The following is a 21,859-nucleotide window of genomic DNA, read 5'->3' as shown; positions in this document are numbered from 1 at the left end:
TATTGTCTCAAAATACAGCAGCTATCCACTTTCAATAGCTATAATGTTTGCTGCCGTCAGATTGAAATTTCATTAAGAATCATTAAAGAATGAAATGTTATCTGCATATCATTCTTCTCATGACAATCTCCCTGTAGCCTTCTTCCTTAATCCTTTCACATTGTGTGGAGGAAAGGAAGTCACAGGCTCAGAGACTGTTTACTGCATGACCAATGGTCTCAAATCTAATAATATGGAAAAAATTGGATAATATGGAAAGCAAACTTTCTGGCAGAACAGTTCCTGAAGAAATTCTGCTCAGGGACTTAGAGGGACAGGTTAACATAATGGAAAAGGTCTTGTGTGATTGAAACCTGTCGGAGTTGAGAACCTTGAAGATCTTCTATGGTAGACCAGAGATTGGATTGGACAGCAGAGAGTTTCACAAGTCACACAAGAAGTCTAGATCCATCTCCAAATTCTCAAGAAGTGCTTAGGTATTTGAACCATGCATACTGGTTCAGGCAATATTTGTAGAAGGATGATATGCACTTTGGCAAGTTACTCATAAAAATTTTTGATCTTGAGTATCACTGTAATAGTCTGTTTCAGTCTGGAAGTCAGGATATGAAGTGTTTCTAATTTCAGATGGTGTAGCATCAGTCAATAGACATACATCTTATATGGGAGGTAACAACTTTGTTTACTAGCAGCATGGAAAGCTGTCTGTTCAGTGAGACTACCTGAGCATCTTTTAATATTACTATTTTTATATGGAATTTTTTTCTTTCCTACTGCAACCCATCTGTTTGAGGCAATTACAAATTTTTGTGACTTCACTGAGGTTTGGGCTGAGTTTCTCACTCAGTTCTATGAGGAGGGTTGGTGGTAGCAACAAGAGTTGTGTAGAGAACAGAAGCTAGGCATAACATTCCAGAACATTCCAGCTGCCCACATTGAAGATTTGGGTTGTAATTCAGTGCAAGATGCACTGTATTATACACATGGTTCTTTGTTTACATATGTAATCTATACTGGGTCAAAAGGAGTATGTATACAGCGTGTTGCAAGACTGAGTCTTTAAGAATATCAGTGCTACAGGATGCAGTGTGTTTCCTGGAAGGTAACTGGAAGCTGCTGGAAGGAACTCAGTGAAGACAGCACTGAGCTCATTGCAGGCTTATTTTTCCTGCTTCTTGATGAATTTTGCACTGCTATGAGTTCTGCACTGTCCTAGCTAGGCTGCTTCCAGGGGCTCAAACAGCAAGTTCAGAGATAATGGGTGTTAGAAAGTCATGCTGGGGACTACCATACAGACATAGACTCATCCATTGTAGGTGATGTTCTGAGACCACTACCGTAAGGTACCTGATTTGGTTTGTCTTTGCAGTTAGTCAACTCTTTATAGGTGCCACCTGGCATTTTGTTATTTCAGTATCTAGAGAACAATAAGAAGTACATCAGAAAAGTGGTTTGAATTTGATACAGAAAAATCATAGTACCAAAGGAGCTCAAACACAAATGTGTTACTAATCATGAGCGTTCCTGGAAGCCTGTGTGTTTAGTCCGGGCAGCAAGCTTAAAAAGTACTCCAGCCAGATGGGCTGATTCATACCTCTCCATGCTGCCTTATCTGCTGAGAAATCAAACCAGCAAGCGGAATATAGAAACCCTTTCTAAATCCTGCAGTGTGCATTTTTACTTCTGATGTCAGCATTCTCCGCCTTGTATTTACATCTTCTGGAGAGTACTCAATTTTTTAAAATCTAAACCTAGACTCTAAATCTCTGAGTCGCAATTGTTCCATACAGAGGTGATACAACTTACAATAAACGTTCCATTTGTAAAGGCACTGTCCACAGTAGTGACAGAAGACAGCTGCAACTAAATGCTTTCAGAAGCTGTACATGAAGTTTATTTTCATGGCAGAGAGCAGCAGGTGTGAAATCCTTTCTAGCTCCAGAGCTGATCCAGCTCTAAGTATGGTGGTGAATTATCTCCCTTAGTCTCTAAATCACCTCTCCCCTGATATGCCAGGAGCAGTCCTGAGGTGGAAGGAAAGAATTCAAGCTCTGTTGCTATGATCAGATGTATGATTTTAAATCCACCGGAGCGGATTACTCTTTGGCCCAGCTCAGCGCTCTGATTGTGGGTTGTCAGAAAGAGTACCGAGCAGGTGATATCCTTTTGGGCCTCACTAATGTGTAAGAAGAGTCTCAATGAATGCAAAGATAGTTGTTTTGGTTACGCGGTGTGATAATAAAAATCCAGTTCAGATAGTAAATGAAAATACTTTTCAGAGCTGCAAAAGGATGGAAGACACAGGGTCTGGATTTTGCCAATGCTAGTAAGGATAAGTTTTGAAAGGATGCAAAAAAGTTGACAGTGAATCTGTGGTAGAAGCTGGTAGGGTGAACCTCTGGTGAAAAGTAGAAGATGCTTCATAATATATGTCTGACAACTACTTAAGATTCATGGTGGCTGGTGCCAGGGAGACAGGATACAAACACTGCATCTCTTTGTGTCAGCAAGTCCAGTGTCACTATGGATGCAGGAGACACAAATTCCAAGGGGAGAGCGGTGCCAACTTTTCTCAAAGGAATCCCTTCAGCAGCTCCTCTGCTTAGGTGCTTAAGAGGGTCAGTTTCCAATGAAAGTTGCTGCCTCCTGGCATTACCTCTGCTTGATTAAATAAGGAGGCATTTATTTGTGCAGTTGCACTCTACAAGGCCAGCAGAAAGCAAGGAGGAAGAGCCCAAAGTGACTGTGATTAGCACTACTCATTTCTGAAATGCAGCTTGAGGAGCTGAGGGGAAACACGGGTGACAGCACATAATAAGTATTTAGGAGGGCAACGCAGATGAAAGGCTACAGGGCAGTGCTTAGGCACCTTCCATTAAAAAATAATACGGGAACCAGAGAAGTGAGACTCTTACATAGCAAGAGATGCTGCACAAAGGGCATCATGTGCTGGACACGTAGAAATGGAAAGCTGGCACAAGATGTGCAAGAATGCTTGAAATTCCTATTCAGATCAGGCATGAACATTTACCACTGAAGACAGAGCATCCAAATATGAAATGCGTAATCACTGTGGAAAGCAGAATGCAAACAATCCCTGAAATCACAAGAGATTCCTTGTCATCTTTTGCTTAACACATTGGTGCAGATCTATCTACATTACAGATTCAGTTAGGGAAAAAATAAAGCTTACTGGGACTCCTGTTTTGTAATGAGCTGCTGCCAGGTAGCGGTTTAACAGCCCATCACACGTGGCACACAGACTATTGCTAGATTCTAAGATTGAAGATAATGGATCACAATTCAGGAAAGGCTCATCCAAATTTATCAATTTGAATATAAATTACAAAATTGTAGCTGCAGACTGTGTGAATAGCAAGAATTTAATTTGATTAGAAGGATTTGAGAGTTTACAGGGCCCCTTACTCTTACAGGGTTATTGAAGAATGTTTTAAAATCTTGATTGGTATCAGGTTTGCAGCCCCACAAATAGAAGAAAGACAAACAGTTCAGTGCCAAAGAGCAATTGAAGCAAAAACAGTCAATCCAGAAGCATTTATGTTTCAATACCAAATACTGTACAGACATATAAAAAAAACCTCAACCAACAATTCCTGCCCAAAACATTAATTACATAGCAAGAGTGGGATTTCTGCTATTTAACTTTAGCTGTCAAAAGAAGTAAGCATCTAGCATACGCGAGTTGCCTGTGCTCCCTCAATAATCAGTGGAGGCAGCAATCAGACAGGCGTCTCCAGGGAAAAATTCTTCTTCTGGATAACAGGATGAATCACTCTCAGGGGACAGTGCGTTTCCAACAGCTATAAAGGGTATCTAGATGATTCCCTTGCCAACTGGAGGTTAGATTAGTTGGAAAAACAGACGAGCTTTTGGGCAAGCCAGTCCTGCTTTTGATCTGCAAACAAGTGTTGTTCGTCTTCCTAGCATCTTATTATTTTACCTAACTGTGCTAGCTGGGCAAATAAAAGATATTATCTTACAGCCTTTCCTTCTTATGGATTAGACCATCATAGCTAAAACGTTACCATCAACTAGATGCTGAAAATTTTTATCTAAAGTTGGATGGGATGAAGCTCATCCCAGAACACAGGAAGAGTGAAAATAAGAATGTCCAATAATTATCTCAACCAAAAATGACGATATTACATCCTAAGCAAAAAGTGGCTGCCAGCCTGCCCAAGTGACAGTCAGCCTGCCCACAGCAAGTGCAACCAGTATCCCAGGAAGTCAGAAAGATGAAGTCTAGCTGCAGTGTAAGTTCATTCAAATCTCTGGGGGACCTCCAAGCTGCTCCAGAGACTTAGCTGCCCTACTTAGCTGCCAACGCGAAGAACACTAGGGCAGGAGAAACAGACTGGAGGTATCAGGCTCATTGCTGGTGTACATCAGTGGCTGAGAAGATCGCTGTGGAAAGGCCTGTTCTGAGAACTGTTGTGAGACCGGCCTTGTGATCAGAAAGCCATTAAGGTACAGTGACTCTAATTATGATGTATGTCTGTTTCCTCTGTAAATGTGATCAGGTTGCTTTCCATGACTATGCAGAGGCATGTGGGAAGTCATACTGCTTGGGATTTAAATGTAAAAGAAACAGAACACTAGGAAATGTCTTCAGGGAAACAGTCCTGTGCTGATGAGCAGGAATTAATCATGTTAGTTTAGGAAGCTGCTGTATCTCTTGAATGAATAACTGGCATTTAAAGGCACAGGCTGCTGCAGTGTGTGTTAACACCATCCTTGGGGGCTGACAGCTGTTATTACCTTACATTACGTGCACTCTTGGCACTCTGGGACAAATGCAAGAATAAATGACAGGAAGGACAGGAGTCACCTCCCTGATGTTCGTACAGTCTCTGAGACCAAAGCTGCATTCTGGTTCTGTTTATGGTCCACAGAAAGATAGCAGCACTTCCAGGATACAGCTCAGCCACCTGTTTTAGATTTCTATCATGGCATCAGAGGAGTTATGCACATCTTTCTTCCTCACCACTGTTTAAAATAGGATTCCAGATACTTAGGTCAGATATTGATATATACATTGCTCTGAAAGTAATGCCTCCTATTTATTTCCATAGAAACTACAACAGATACAAAGAGCACAATAACAGTATTTGATAGAGCAACTTCTCAGCTACTAAACGCTACTTTTCAGCATAGTCACCACCATTAGCTATGCATGTTCACCAGTGATGAACAAGAGCCTGCATACTGTGCTCATACTAATCTGCACCAGCAGAAGTGCCCCGCTGTCACTGTCACCACTGCTGAAACGCACTGCCCACTGCTCACTGTGCTCACTCCCACTGCTTGGTCTCCAGAAACATTCAGCAAGCATCAATGAATGGCAGTGGGTGCCATTTTTTCCACATGGAGGAACTCAGTGACACAGTTTTGCTTCATCCGCACTTCCCTGTCAGACGCCATGCTGTCAGACTGCCCCTCTGCTGCCATCTGTCACATAGCAGCAGCAAAATGTAACGGGATATTGGTGGGAAGGTTCAGCCTCTGCTACGCCAACATCCACCTCTGACATTGTGGGCCAACAGAATAAAACAGGAGGCATTACTTTTGAAGCAGCCCTTGTACATCTGATAGATGTGTATGATTGTCACGACAAATGAATCCTACCAAAAATTTACCTGTGGGTGCCATTTGCTTTCCAGTAAGTGTGACCAGCACACTGCAATCCCTGCGGAACACAACCTGAGTAGTGCGCTCCTGTCCCTCCACCACTGCGCGCTGCCCCTGCACCCAGGTTTTGGTCAGAGAACAGCTGTTTTCCTCAGACAATGAAACTCTCTCTGGAGAAAGTCAAATAAAACCCCTTTCTGTGATGCTGCATGAATACTTTCTTATAAGAAACGGGGGGTGCCATGAAGACAGACGTTTAGGGAAAAGCTCCAGTCAAATCTACCAGCCATTAGGCCATGTCGGGAATGCTGTAACAGCCTCATGAAAGATCCTGCCTAGTCTCTTTCATACAGTGGCTCTTAATAATGAGCTTATAATAAGCGTACAGTCTGGAGGAATTTACTATACAGTATCCAATTGGATTTATGTAGTCATAAACTTCCACAGCACTGCTGCTATGATTTACAACAGTCCCTACTAACGAAGCTATGCCTGGATATGAGATGCAGAAGGCAAATTTTACCAGGCTGGTTGTACAGTGATACTATACAAATGCATGTGCATTAGTGTATGTTGCCACAGCAATTTGTAATTGTTTATTAACAGAGAACCATTGCAAATAACTTTGTATTTTAGCCTGGTCTTATGAAAAGCGCAACAAGCATAGACCTAGGAAATTTCTGGGATGGGGTTTTATTGTGAGAGAGTTTAGATATAAGGAAAAGGGTGGGGAGCAGGTAGTCCCTGGACCTCATCAATGAAAATTCTGCTACCTTCTGCCTCAGCTGGGCCTGCCCAATTCCTTCCCAAACCTTTCTCCTAAAAAGAAACCAGCACAGAAAATACTTTTACACTAGGACAAGCTTCTCATGATCTAAATGGATATAGAAGGATGTTTACTTCACAGAAGATTTCTAGCACAGACATTTCATGTTGCTGTTACTGAACACGTTGAACTGCTATTTCAGAAAGGACTGTATGGCATTAATATAAATTACCTGGGCATCGTGGGCAGCACAGCTGTGGTACGTGCACAGGGGAAGGACAGTGTAGGCTTGGGCACCTTATTCTGCTGCACAGTACATTTCCATTCTGCAGGTGGAACATAACAGAATACTTTAATGAAATGGACTACCTTACAAATCTCTGTGTTATCTATTCCACGTTTGGATATTTTAAAAACAAATGCCATTTTACAGCATTCTGGTTTATGTCACACCACTGTAAGCCCAGACTACTTTAACTGCCTATGAATTTATGTCGGGGGTCAGAATGTAGCAGAAACACATGCAAACCTTAAAATCAGAAGAACTGCCTAAAAACGGTTCGCAACAATCTTCCTTTCTGTTTTCACTTCTGCTTAGGAATTCCATTTCCAAAACTAAGACAAGATAATGAATGGTAGGTCTCTGAGATATCCCCTACTGAGGGTTAGTTCAAGACCACAGGAGACAATAGTGTCTGTAATTATTCCTGAAAACTGTGGAGAGTCCTTTGTTTTCATTTTATGGGTTCCCCGGTAGACAAAGAACACCAGTTGGTAAGTAGCCATTTTTCTAAGAAATATGAGCAAGTCTTGGGAATACAGTTCATTATTCATGTCATTAACATAATATTCTATTTGACCACATCTAAGTTTGATTTATAATTAAAACACAGGGAATTTTCTTTCTCCAGTGCCTGTAACCAGAAAAGACTATCCATTTCAGATTCCCATTTCCCATCTATAATTCTTCCTCCTAATTTAGCTCTGAGTTGCTCTTGTTTATAGCAAGAAGGATCTTTCAGCATGAACACTGATACTATGCTATGATAATGCTACGGCTATGTACGTTGAGGTTGTGTTGGGAATAAACCCATTTCATTTTCATGTGCCTTGTGGAGCACTGAAATGTCCCCAGTGGAGGTGCAGACTTCCTTAGCTTTTGTATGTGTAGGCATTTCTAGCCACTTTTTGCAGGATGAGGGCTGCCCTTGGTCTGCATGGCTCCTTGCCCAGCAGACCATCATCTGAGAGCCTCTCCCATGAAGAAGGGCCGGCTCCGTCTGCTGGTTGGCTCCACGCTGCTTACCTGACCTGTGCCATGGCCTCCCTCCCTTTTTATTTCCTAGTCCTGTGAAATCTCCTAGGTGAACGTTTACTTTCGGTGCATGATCAGCTGTGATAAAAATTCTGCAGACCTTCTTCACTGATCTACTGTTTAGATTCACAGGGACATTTGGGAGTCCAAGCCCCGTGGATTACTGTGGGACTTCAGCTGCACGCCTCTGTCAGTCAGGGCCACAGAAAGCATTTTAGTGTCAGGCACACAAAGTAACAGCACAGCGCTCTTCCCCAGCTGCATTCCGAGTGCTGACTGCGGACAGCATTCACTTTAGCCCCCTAAAGTGTGCAGCTCCCACCGATCAGGAAAGGGGGGTGGCTGGTGGTACGTGTGAAGGAAAGGAGGATCAGGGTAAGAACACTGAATTATGTTTAGATTTATTCTGGTTTGAGTACCTAAATTGTAACTTGTTAAACTACAATACTACACACACACAACCAGGAATGCTTTTTTTTTTTTTTAATCCCAGGCTGAATAATTTGGCCTCTGTTTAGCTAGTTAATGTGTCTTGCCTTTTTCTTAAGTATGCACACATTAGTTGTGTGTTGGGTGGATGGATGGATTGACTGTTTTTCAGAGATGCACCAGAGATCTGTCTCTGTTTCCTGGCTGCTGTTACTTGTTCTGTGTGGAGATCATACAGATCCTAACGTTTGAGGCCAGAAATGAAATGCTGGTCACCCTGGCTATGTAGACCTCTGGGGATTTTGCTGCATTTGTCTCAATCGTGAAGGAGTAGGTTGTTGCTCCAGATTCTGTCCATACACATATTTTGCCTAACTGATTTCCTGCCTGGGAATCATGGGTGAGTGCCACTCAGGTTTCTCTTATTTGCTGTCTGTGGTACACTGTAGTTTCATTATTTTATGCTGTAATACTTAGTTTAAGGTCTGTGCTTATGTTATGTCTTATGTTTCCTAATGCTTTATGTAGTCTTGAATGTGTCAAAATTATGAATTGCTGAGAGTTCTGTGATGATCTGGAGCCCTTACTATAGAGGTCAGTGTTCTGCTGGCAGTTCTGCTGGCTGGGACAAAGCCCACAAGAATGGCTGGATGCTGCAGTTGTCTGAAGTCTTCTTTCCATGCAGCAGGAGCTGCATCCCAGAGATCCTTCAGCATCCTCACTGCTGAGATAGGCCCTAGTAATACCTTGCACCCTGATCATTACCACAAGCAGTTTTCTTCTTTACTTCCCTTGTTGCCCTGTACTGTCACTCTGGTCTTCCATGGCCACGTGAGAAGGGAAGAGATAAAGCACATCCCATTTGCTGGAGCCTGAAAGGGCATGGGTCTGCCTGGAGTAATGCAGTTCTCTACAGGAGCCTTCCATGCACCTTCTCATCTCTTCAGACTAATATCTTCCTAAAAACCACTCAGCAATGACTTCTATCCAGATCTCTAGGGCTTCCAGGGAATTTCATCCCCACCAAGGCACAACCTTCCAGCAGTTCCATGTTTTACCACACACTGACTGAGGGAGTTTGCAACTTTGCACATAGAGCAGCAAAAGTGAGCAGGAACTCCTTTTTGCTATAACCAGGGATTTCTATTCATAGTACATCGCTCTTGCTCTTACAGATGCACTCTGCTGCACAGATGTGAGATGCAGCCAAGCTTGCGGGACTACTGTTTGTGCATCTCTGCAAAAATTGTAGTAGCAGATCCCCCAGAGCAAATGCTGCACAGGAGCCCAATATCTTACACTTGCAAGGGGGGAAAATAGCCAAGAAAAATGTATTCTACATTAAATACAGGAGACAGAACTCAGCATCTGGCGTGTCTCATGTGTTACTCATTATGAAGTACTCTAAGGGACGTATTCTGCTTCTTCTCCTGTCCCTCCCCAGCACTACACAACACACTTAGAGGGTCTATGACAGCTGCATCCTAGTGCCAAGCACCAGCTATGGTAACCAAAGGCCCATGCTTTCATCTCCCAGCTGGTTCTCTCTCCTCCCTGTGTCCTGTTCTCATTTTTCATCATCTCATTTTTCTTCATCCTAGACTTGTACAAATGTTATTACCAAAGCCTGTTTCTTCAACACTTTAAGGCAGGAGGTGCTTTGACTACAGAAATGCCCTTTGGAAGATGTGGGCACTGTACATACGTCAGAACATAACAAAATTTGGGTTCAACATAATCCTCCATATTGATGAAAGTGCAAGGATTTTATGTCGTTAATGGGCCCAGTTATTCATGGTGTAACACTCAGCATTGGCAAAGTTTGTGGCTTGTTAAGAAGTTTTTGTGGCTGCCCTACACAAGTATTTTTGACAACACTGGTCTCCTCTGTTAACATTTTCCCTTCACAAGGATGTTTTCCCTTCGCTGCTCCTATTTCCTGTAGCATGATCAGTACTCCCTAGCAAAAACAGGCTTGGGCTTTGTTAAATTGTAGACACAACATAGAGGATTCCAGTCAATTCAGCAAGTAGAATTTGTAGGATCAGTAACTCAGTGGTCCTACCTCTGAGCAGAGACAGTTAACACAGTAAACAAGTCCGTAGGGTTCTAGGTAAGGATGCCATCTTTCTCCTACACGGTACTTCTTGTCTTGAAACACACAGTATGTATCTGAATCTGTAAAACAGTGAACGATTGAAAGAGTTGTGAATTAATAATCCCACTCCAAAGATGAGAAGAGTTTTTACAGGTGCAATATTTTCTGTAAACTATCTTTGTGGACAGAACAGAACATTTTGCAAAGAATTCCTTTTTATTCTTTCCCTGGAGAATGACACTTAGAAGTGGAATACCCTTAATTTCACACGCTGTTGTGTCTTATCTCTCAATCTAAAGTAAATGAAATGGCATCCCATCATTCCCAAACTGCAAGTCCTGAAATAGCTGAAAATGTGGTTCATAAGGGTGGGTTTATTCCCTCACCTGCTAAGGTATAGGCTCACATCCCACTCAGGTAACAGAACCGAAGCGCTTGATTGCTCAGACAGGTTGATAGGAAACAAAACCTTGTCATTACAAAACCATAGCAACTGGCTGCGTGCAGAAAATCTGAGATTGTACAGCAGAGATTTGTAAATAAGGGGACTACAGAAGGAATATACATGTGCTGCATTTTCACTGCATGTTCAGTATCTCCATATTTTAAAAACCTGATAAAAAGAAGCTTGTCCTCCTATTTCAGAACAAGTGGTGCCGTCTTACACGTGCATCAGCTTCCAAAATAGCCATTAAATACTCATCATCTTGCAGGTAGCTTTGCAGATATCCATCTGGTTATCAGCCATTACCACCCCCTCTCTCCCTGTCACATTACAGTTTCATATTAAAAACTCAAATCTCTTAAATAGAAGGATGCTGTTCTCTGTATTTCCATGAGAGAAATCCTTGCTGTTGCCTTAATGATGTCTGAATTCAGTTTAATTCATCACTCTCTGTATGGATGATACTTCAGCATATCAAGCACAATACCTCTCTTCCAAGAGATAACCTAAGCAAGAACATCCTTCACACGTGCTGGGCTAAGAGAAGGTAACAAGAGGTAGGGATTATCAGTAGCAACTGTGAAGTAACCTGCTACAGAAGCATGACAGATGAAATGCAGGAATTGAGAGTGGCAGGCTGAAGCAGAGGCTGCTCATTCCTCACCCCACGCTTCCCTTGAATGAGGATCCCTGCATGCTGTTTTTTCTCTAAGTTCAGCCTTTTTGGAATGAAATCTTCTTTTTGTTTTTTTTTTTTTCATTACATTCTTAAAAGCAGAAGCTGCTGACACTGAGGCCAAAATGTTAACGACTTCTCAAGGGCAAGCAACGTGCTTTCTAAGAAGGCCGAAGCTCAGTGGTGCAGGTGGGCAGAGCAGCGCACACAGCCTGGGGCACGGCTGCAGCGCCCGCGGCTCCGACGCGCTCGCTGGGACGGCTGCTCCCCCCGGTCACGCTTCCTGAAATGTGCTAGCATCTCCCGCAGATGACAGGCTTTGTAGAAATATTCCTTTGTTTTGTTTGTATTCTTTTCAGTGCTTCTCATCACGTTTCTGACAGTGCTTAGGCTCTTAATTTTCTCAAAAGATGTATCTAATCCAGTTCATATGAGATTGTTTTTGGAACAGAGCAGAACAGTCCTGGACAAGATTTACACTAACTGAAAACCTCAGCACAATGGCCTTACACAGGGGACAAAATCCAGATAATCTGTCAGATGTTTACAGAGGTCACTAAAATAGAATTAAGCACTCTCTCGATTCGGAGTATTTGAAATAAAACAGATTCTGCAACTGATGCGTTATGGTCTTTATAAACCTGTATGGCTTTAGGAAAACGTGCCCCAAACACGGGTGTGACCCGATTCGACTAAATGTAGGATTAGAAGGAGGAAGAACAGCACAAAGCTTTGAATGCAGCTCCACAGTTCAGGACATTCCTGCTTAGAAATCTTTTCTGAACCGCATTTGTCAAATGGAAGGAAAATGTCAGGGCTAGGGGAATGTGAAAGCTTTGTTAGAAGTCTACTTACGTTTTACTTGTTCTAGTTTACCTCCATCTATGAACAGGAGACAGAGCACGCCAAAAAAGATGAAATGAAAGTCCTCCAATCTCCACTTTCTTCTCATCTTTATCAACAAAAGGGAGAGAAAGAACCTCCAAGGTAGAGAATGTTTGAGCTGTTGGAAACAAAAGATGAATTAAACTCAAATCCAGCAATACACCTAAATTCTTTGACGTGCTTTCAGCCAGCACCCAGAGATCCTAAGCTGCCCAAAGCAAAAAATCTATCTGTACCAGAGATCTTCATTTCGTGGAAACACCTTTGGCTTCAAATCATTTCATTTTTGGAAAAGAGACCACACTCCCATTCATGAAAGCTGAAAAGCGAATACAACATCTCGTCAAGTCTTGTTTGATTCCAAAGCAGAATACTCTGCCTTCATCGTTAGATTCCCCTTGTACTGAGCTGGTACCTTGGCCCTGCAGCGTGGAAATCCATGTGTAGGGAGGAGTGCTGGCCAGGCTGTGGGACAAGAGTCCTCCTCATGCAATCTAACAGGCTCCCCCAACTGTGTGATTCACCCCTCCTCCCATCTCCCAGCTACTATTGTTCTGGGATTGGGTACAATTAATTTTTCTAGAGTTAACCCTTTTGTTGCCCTGAAGTCTGAAAGCACACTGCCACCTTCATTCTAGTAGGTCCTCCGTATCAAACCCCTGCACATGGAGCAAAACTTAATGTACTCTCCGAGAGGTGCAGAGATGGTATTGTACTTGCTGCAAGCTCCATTCTGTTACGGTTTTTTTTTTTTTTTTTTTTTTGGCTTTTAAAAGATGATTTATTTTATAATGAAAAAAAAGGGAAAAATAATTAACTAAAGTACCATTTGTTTTTGATAGCCAACTTAAGATTCCAAGTTAAGAAACCTGTAGAGATGTTACTGCTCATCATTGCTCATTGTATGGAATACACTTGTCCACAGCTTACAATGCTGAAAGATTTGGGTTTGATTTTAAGAGTCTTGGAAGTGGTTTCACAGTTTTATGAAAGTTTGAAAAAAAGATTCACCATTGGAAAAACAAACAGTGTGCTCTGTAAACTGATTTGACCTCTTCAGATTTCATGTAAATAATAGAACTGCACACGAATGTGTTTTAGTTGACAGATAACCAAAGAAGAAGTAATAATTCATATATGTTTATTCAGAATTAAGGGGTGGATAGCTTAGAGAAATTAAGTACATTTTATATGAACTGTGGGGAAGTCACTGAAGTTAACAGCTACTTAAGAAGAAAACCTTCCTATTAAAACTGCTGCTGTGATCCAGGATAGTTTAACAAAGAAAGAGTAGATTACCTGCTCCTATCAGAGCGTTATTACCTTTGCTGTTCAGGGGTGCTCTGCACAGTCCCAAAGCACCACCAGAGCGGACATCTTCCTTAACACATGTCAGTATTTAGTGAGCTCTGACTCTATTCAAGGGGCTCATTCAAAATAATGCAAATTCCATCTGAAAACATTCAAAAACATAATGCCTTTTTAAAAGCACACTCCCTATGGCAGCAAGAAAATAAAACTTTCCATTTATTTTGGAAGCCGAGAATAATATTCCAATTTCACAAGAAAGATGTAAGTCATTTTTTCCTTTCAACATCTTCAAGTCACATAGGGCATTCTTAGGCCAAACAAACTTCTAAAAACTTGTTTAAAATGAAAACCTCGCAGCTCAGTCCCGGGGCACCACGCGTGTGTGGAGAACAGCAGCAGCACATCCCCGGCTCCGGCAGAAATGGGAACGCTGAATGCTCCGGCCCTCTCGGGGGGTGTGCGGGCAAAGCGTATTTATAGAGGGAGCACAATCATCCTTTGTGTGGCGCTTTACCTGTCGGCCAGCTGGGCCGCCTCGGCTAGAAGGGGCTCAGAGACCCTTCAGTAAATACCCGTTTCAGTGCCACATCTTCGGAAGGAAGAATATTTAAAACTTGGACTGCTAATGCTCAGAAAGGCTGCAGGTAGTGAAATGGAGGAGTTAATAACTGTAATGGGATGGGGACTTTTGATGTCTTCCTTAATTCTCTTTAATTTCTGCATTGTTGTTACTCCAAATATAAACACATACTTTTCACTATTAGCACACTCCCTTTATTTCCCCAAAGGGCAACGTCCTAAAAATATTCTAGATTTAAATAATCAGTTAGGATTAACCTGTTAATTATTGGTGTGCTTTCTGCTTAGCAGAAACAAGGAAAGCGATCTCCTCACTGCACCGACGCGAGACGCGGGCTCCGCACCGCCCGGCCCCGGCAGCGCTCGTGGTGCGCGCGTTGCGCTGGGCAGGAGCGGCAGCGGCGGAGCGGCGGCTGTCCAGCAGCGGGCACGCGCTGCCGGGGGCCCGCTCCGCTCTCGCAGCCGCGGCCCCGCAGCCCGGCGGCCGGTCCGGTCCCGTCGGGGATTTCGGTCCGCGGGGCCCCGAGCCGCGGGTCCCGGCCGGCGGGGCTCGGACGGCGCACGGGGCTCGGGGCCGGCGGGGACGCGCTGGGGAGGCTGCGGCCGGAGGCTCCCGGCACGGCAGCGGTGTTCCCGGGAGCGGGACGGCGGGGCGAGCCGGGGCGAGCCGCGCTCCGACGGCAGCGCCGCGCCTTCCCCCCGAGGAGAGAGCGGCTCACAAACCTGCGGGGCCGGAGGCCGCTCCGAGCTGCGGCGGTGCCGGGGGAGCCTCTGCGCCGTGCCGGGGAGCGGGGACTCGGGCCGGGGGCTGCGCGGCCGCTCACGTTGCCATAATCTTCTCCCGCCGCTCGGCCGGGCTCTCGGCTCTTCTCTTCGCTCCCGCGGCGGCGATGGGGACGAGCTGGGGACCGACGGCCGCCGGCGGCCCCCGGCCCCGTAGAGTGCGGGGCGAAGAGGCGGCGCTCCGCTGATCCCTCGAACCTCTGCGGGGCGGGCGCTCCGCGAGGTCCCGGGCCGCCCCGGGACACCTGCCGCCTCCGGAGGCCCGAGGATGCTCGGCGGCCGGTCCTGCCCCGCAGCCCCGGCGGCACTGCGGCGGCGGAGGCGGAGTGCAGCCGTCGGCCCGGCGGTCCGCCTCCCGCCCCGGCCCCCTCCTCTCCCGCGCCCCGCTCCCGCCGCCCGGCCCCGGCCCGGGGTGGAGTTTACTCCGCGCTGGGGGCAGCGCTCGGCGGGGCGAGAGCCGCGCCCGCCCCTGCAGTGCCCCGCGCCCGCCCCCGGGTCCCCGCACCCCGCCGCCCCGCGCAGCGGCAGGAGGCTATCCTGCGGCCGCTCTCACGCCGGGAGCCGCCGTCCGCGGGGTTTGGCAGGCACCTTCTGCTGATAGACCCCGCGCTGATCTGGTGTGTTAGAAGGTTTGGGGGTCACACGGAGATTCTGGTGGGACTAAATTAAACCCGTGACTCATGACATTATATGCTCGGTCAAACATTCTTGTTCCGTCTTGTTGTAGCCCCTGTAACTAATAAGAAGAGATCAGCGAACCCTTGACAAATGATCTGAGAAAAAGGGTGAGGTATGAAAAGACACCATGTGGAGAAACAAATTACAGCCCATTTCCCCCGGTTTGGGAGCGGGTGCTCGGGGAGCGCTGCTGGGAGGTCACAGCACACACCTCCGGGCGCGGCACTGCCTTCCCGAGGGCAGAGCGCTGAGCGGAACTTCCATCTCTCCCACGTTAGCTGGGCTGGGCGAAATCCTGGAAGGACAGTGCGAGGAGCAGCGGTGTGGGCAGAGCATGTGGCTTTCGGAGGGGTTTCTGGTGTGACTCCATGAGTTACCAGTGCTGCCTGCTAAGGAAAAACAAGTTTGTAGCTTTTAGAATTACAAGAGAAAGAAAAGAAGCTGCATTCTGGAGTTGAGCTTTTTGAAAACGCTGCCCTGCGCTTACATCTGTGCTGCTCTGCCACTCTTTGCCCTGCTACGCACAGGCACAATCCGTGTTGCTAAGAAATAAAAGGAACACTTAGAGCTCTTAGACCTGAATGTGGTGGCCTCTGCTGCAGGCTGATGGCTTTGGGGGAGCCACCACATGACACAGGAATGGGCAAATGGGAAAAAGGAAAGGACGCTCTGAATCAGGAATAAGCTTGTCATTGGCACCGGAAGGCAGAGGATCTGAGCGGTGTGAGCTCTGGTCCTGCAGAGGTACAGCCATGTTCAGGGACAGCTGCAGGTATGCTCACATCCTTGTAAAGTGCGACCTTGCAGTAATGTTAGAAGCTGAAAAGCACATACGCCATGTGTAAGTCTGTCTAGAAAAGAGATTGCAGATCTTTGCGAGCAGGAACTCACCGTCCTTGTACGCAGGCTGAAGAGCTTGGTTTCATAGCATCAGTGTGACCTCGGCGGGTGTAGCTTTGTGCTGGGGCAGAGCTCAGTTTTCTGCGTGGACATTCCCAAACAGCCCGCCTGCCCCAGCACAACCTGTCACACCTCCTCTGGCTGCTGCCCTTCGTGTGCATTGCTCCCCTGTGCCGCTACAACGCCCAGTGCGTGCGGGTAAGGACAGCAGAAGTCTTTGTGGAACTCTTCATGCGTAGTCGGTGTAGGAGTGATGAGAAATTAAATATTTTCTGTAGACAGTGACCTGATTTCTTTTGCAGAGAGACTCTTTGAAGAGAAATTCCTTATTTGGCCTGAAGTGTGCCTTGCGAGAGTCGTGTTAGATGCCAGCACTTTGTGTGCTGCGAGGCTGCTGCAGGAGATGGGGCTTTTTGGCAGTCTGTGGACATACTGATTCAGGTGTGAGAGCTTTGGTGACCACGCAAATAGACCAAAGGGAGCCCTTCTCCCACCCTTTGGCAGATCTAGGTTGAAGAGAATTGGCTGAAAGAGCCTTTCTCTCGAGTGCAGGCTTCAGACTCAGATGGCAACGTGGTGGGAACCCTGACGTTGGCAGCGTGCCCCGGCCTTACTCCTGCTGCTGCTGCTCACCCAGGGCTGTGCGTGTTTAATCGTGCACAAAGGCTGCTGCTGGATTTAGCCATACAGGGCACAGAGGCACAGCAAGAGTTACGGTTGTTGGTGCAAAGGGCAGAGTGACGCATCCTGGACGCTGAGTGTGAATGAGATGTTTGCAGGTGGTCTGATGGTGAGCAACCCCTGCTGAGCTCACAGAGTTTTCCATGCCATTGGGTATGGGCAGTGCTACACCCATGCCTGAGCCCTTCCTCTTTTCCCAGCTCTGCCCAAGTGCCACTGAGGAATAGGTACAACTAAATGCAGTCCTCTCTGCATCTTTCCACATCCTGCTGTGCTTTGCCTCATGTTGCAGCTCACGCAGCCCTGAGTTAGGGAATCTCCCCTGTAGGCTCGTGACTGAGGAACCACCCCTCCCTGAGCTCTAGCTCAGCACTGGGCTGTGACTGAAGCTGAGTTCTGCTGCACACGTGTGACACAGAGCTCCAGAGAAGCTGGAGATGTGGCTCTTACCCATCATGTGCTCAGGCAGAGCTCACTGCTTCAATGTGCTCTGTGTCCTGGTGTCTGAAAAGGAAAAAATAGCTCCAGGAGTGGGCATTAGAAATTTGAGGGTGCCCTAAGTTCTTAAAGAGCACAGAAATGCAGCCATGCAGCTCTCACTGGAGATAACAGACTTTATGCAGCTAACAAGCTGTGATGCTGAGAGTAGAAGTCCATCTCCTTGTGCTGTGCCTCGCAGTGGCCGCGTGGTACGCAGATATTCTACTGTTACTCTTCAGCTCTTGTGGGGGGAAAAAAAAAAGATAAAAGATTCAGGCCAATGCTAACATGTTTATACGCCATGTAAAACTCTCTTAATTGGATTAGATATGGAGTTTTGAGAGATGGTAGACATGTGACACAACCGCCTTTTACCTCCCTGTCTTGTTTTTGTCCATTCCTTTCAAGAAAAAAAATATTTATGGTCAACTTTTCAATTTTGAAAAAGTGTGGAAGGAAGTTCTTAAACTTAATGAATTTCTTCATTTTTTGCGTTCTTATAAATTCTGCTAAGCCCTTAGGAAAATGTATCTTAAAATGCTAAATATTCTTCCCAGGATTTTATAATAATCTCTAAATTACTTTTTGTGGTTTGGATCAGCCCTGCGACTGTCATACTGGGAGTACAATCTGGATGTTCATCAAGCAGTCTTCGCATACGCTATTAAACAAAAAGGGCTTCAGATGTGCATGATTTAGCGATTATGGCATAGGATGGTCACGAGCATTCTCCACCCTCCTGCTCATCCTGTAGCGCTGACTTCATCTGTGGTGGGGTTTCAGTCCTCAGACACTGGAAATTAATTATTTAGCAGAGAGACAGATGGATTTGGTAAGTCGGAGATCCTTGGATATGGCTTGCTAAAAACAACAGCAACATTACATAAAAAGTCAAAGTGGGGCCCAGTTTTTTCCTCACCTTTACGCAGGCTTATTCATCTGAAACTGAAGAGCAGCTCTAAGCACAAAGAGCTCTCGGTGGGGTGATGTGTTGAGAACACCACTGGATTTTGCATTGATCTCAAAGTGCCCATCTGCAGCTGTTTCTAATCAGTCTAGTCTAATCTAATCTAATCTAATCTAATCCAACCCAGTGGAGATATTTATTTCTATCACCAGGGCAGTGTGTGCAGCATTAACTCTGATCCCACAGATCTCTCTCATACCTGTAATGTCAAAGAAAGTCAGCAGGACCATTGGTAGCAGTACAGGGTTTTGTATCTTTATGAGCTACGTATAAAGCATTCCTTCAACACAGTGTGTCTCAACATCTGTACTCAGTGGTTTCCTGACAGAGAAATAGTAATAAAAATGTATACAGTGTCATCACCACGACCTGTAGAAGCAATTATCACTCAAACTTTCGAGTGAGCCCAAGGAACTGGCATAAACAACAATGAAATTGTGAGAGGCCTGATCTCAGTGATATTCCCAGGATGCAACCACTGGTTTCTGGTTTATCCCCTTTCTGTTCTTATCCATCTACTTTACTTTTTTTTTTTTTTTTAAGAAAATTGAGTTGTGACAGATTTTTTAATTTATTTTCTAGTATTAAAGGTAGTAATTAATTTATTTTGCATTACTTAATCTTGTAATGGGTGTTGAGGGCACAACATTGATAAAGCGGTTGAAAGCAGATCTCTACATCACTAGGTGACGCCATGTATCTCAGCACACAAAGAGAGACATTCCTTTGCTAAAGATAACAAAAAATATGGATATCTTCATTCCAAACGCTCATCTCTAACTCCTGTATGGACGGCACTTCTGGGAGGAAGCCTGCACAACACACAGTTCCTGCTTGTACCGCAGTGCAGCGCTGTCTGGAGTGCAGCAGCACTCAATGACTGCAGTCAGTAAGTGCAAAGGAGCGTCCAACAATCCTTACCAGTCATCAGTTCCGAGTTCTGGGAGGAGCTTCACCTGGATTGTTTTCTCAGTGCCTCACGTTCCTGAAAACAGCAGCAAGTGATGTAGTTCATCCCGCCACTGGGATCACTGCCTGGGATCTCACTCGGTTAGACATGTGCAGGAGTTGGAAGGAATCACGGTGATTCGTGCTTGCTGAGGACCTGGCTGTGTAGGAGAGAAGCAGCAACAAGTCCTACAGACTGACCATACCATGATAAAAACCCACTTGCTGACGTGTTTCTCTGCAGCTGGGATCCACCAGACAAGCCCTGTTCAGTCATTTTCCAAGGCATGGCAGAGGGAGTCCAGGCCGACTGAATGAGGCTCCATTCGCAATTCAGATATACTTTTATAAAGCTGTGATTAGCTCTGCTAATCTCGCCTCGGTGAGCCAAAGACAATAACAGTGAGGTTACCGAACGCCTCAGGTATTATGTAATTCTGTTCCTCAGAAACTCACTGGTGTGAGAGTGCTTTTGAAACTCATTACTAAAACTGAATTTGCCAAATGAGCCTTCTCTGGGGGGAACAAAGTCAAACGTGTGCCAGCATGGAGCCAGCGTCTGCCGGAGGCTGAGCCTTCACAGATCCCATGGCTACCAGTGAGAGTTGGGGACGCACAGTCCTTCACATAACTGAGCCCAACTGTAAAATGAACTGGTGGCTGTGGAGCTGCCGTTCATGTGGATAACAGCACCGTGTGCTTACTCGTGACAGGCCCTGGTGCATTGGACTGGCACCAACCCATGACACCAGCCTGCCTCGTTCTGCCCACGCACTGGGACAACCCTGTTGTCCTCCCGCAGAACACAAGGGGACTGTGGGACCCAGAGCGTGGGGCCGTTCCTCTCCTGTCTAGGTCAGCCAGCCTGTGTTGAGCCTTTCTTCCCTAGAGGGTGGTGATTCTTCCACACAAACAAAGCTGCAGAAAGAGGGAAAAAACAGCTGAGCTTCCACAAAAAGCCACAATGAGTTTTCAGCAGAGGATGAGTAGAGTGGAAATTTCCAAGAGGATACTGCTGAAATTGGAAATAGCTCTTTGAGAACAATTATCTGTAGTTTAAAGTAAGGAAAAGGGGGGATTTCCCTTAATTGTTAAAAAAAAAGCAGTATAAAACACATGGAGAAAATAAACAAACAGTGAAGACGCTGTTGCTAGTGGGCTGGCTTTTTAAGTATTACTGGAACCTCGCAGAACAAGAGTTTCTTTTATTCTTTTTATCCCAGCTCCCCACTTGCAAGGTTCTTGTGTGAACATGCAGCAGTTTCCAAGGCTGTGAAATTATCAGACCTGGACCAATGCCAGTACAAACCAATTTATTGGGGTCCAGCAATTAACTAAAACCTAGAAAGCCTGATTAATTGTGGCACTGCTCAGCAGGGAACATTCAGAAAAAAAAAAATCAGGACTAAACTCCGTGCAGTGTCTCTGTTCCATATCCCAATTTACACTATATGTAAAGAAAAGTTCCTCTCTCTAACTACCCTTAGTGTATTATTTTGCACCATGCACCAAGAATAATTACAATGCCATTTGAGAAAATGTTAGTTTGTGGCTCTCTTTATCATTTCATAATAGCTTTTGTCCAGTTATAATTTTCTGATGTGGAATTCATATCTTATTCTAACCCACACAATAGGATGTATTATTTTAAAACATTGTTTTGTTAAGCTTCTCTCTGGAGGGACACGGGGAGCATCCAGCACTGCTCTGTTTCTTTATTTTCCCCCAGCTGTTGACATGTGTGAGAAAAGTGAGGGCTTGGTGGTTGCTTGGAATTGTTCGGGGTACAAAACCCAAGCAAACAGAACGGTTGAGTTAAGAACTGATTTACCAGGCAGAATATGTTGCCTGAAATGAAGTCCTATAGTCTGAGCGGACAGACAAGAGCTTTTGCAATTGGGATGTCTAAAAGCTGAATTAGGAATGTCTTACACGCATTGAGAAGCGGTTACAAGGTGTAATTAAGGTGTTAGCTGATTTCATTATGATAGTGTTAACAAATAGTGTCCACATAAGGTGTTTTACTGCAGGGCTTGTCATAAAACCCTATATATAAACCAGAATTTTAAATTCTCGTTTCTGTTTTCCTCAGTGGTACATTAATCACTTTTAGTATAGATTTTATGAGAAGAAAGTAAATATTACAACTCGATGTAATGCACTGCTGCAGTGTATTATAATGGATAATACAAAACACTGGATCTAGCAATTCATCTTAATACTTCTTACATCAAAATAATTCAAGGACTAGTAATGGAAAAAAGCTGTC

The 21,859-nt window shown here is 45.1% G+C and overlaps 1 protein-coding gene across 4 annotated transcripts in view; it reads right to left on the bottom strand.

The window, feature by feature from the left end:
* CHRDL1 (chordin like 1) overlaps window positions 1-15,265 on the bottom strand; it is a 42,704-nt gene extending 27,439 nt beyond the window's left edge. The window contains exons 1-4 of one of the 4 annotated variants that reach the window (XM_021406421.1): window positions 14,877-15,265; window positions 12,234-12,381; window positions 10,225-10,337; window positions 6,648-6,741 (exon numbers count right to left, since the gene is read on the bottom strand). In XM_021406421.1, coding sequence (XP_021262096.1) covers window positions 6,648-6,741; window positions 10,225-10,337; window positions 12,234-12,330 — 304 coding nt within the window. In that variant the 5' untranslated portion in view covers window positions 12,331-12,381; window positions 14,877-15,265. Of the gene's footprint in view, window positions 1-6,647; window positions 6,742-10,224; window positions 10,338-12,233; window positions 12,382-12,499; window positions 12,634-12,678; window positions 12,794-14,876 lie in introns of those variants that run through there. The other 3 variants (XM_021406418.1, XM_021406419.1, XM_021406420.1) reach the window with 3 other exon arrangements.

The sequence above is a fragment of the Numida meleagris genome, chromosome 8 (genome assembly GCF_002078875.1).
Source record: "Numida meleagris isolate 19003 breed g44 Domestic line chromosome 8, NumMel1.0, whole genome shotgun sequence".
NCBI lineage: Eukaryota > Metazoa > Chordata > Aves > Galliformes > Numididae > Numida > Numida meleagris.
This window is presented reverse-complemented; position numbering and strand designations above follow the sequence as displayed.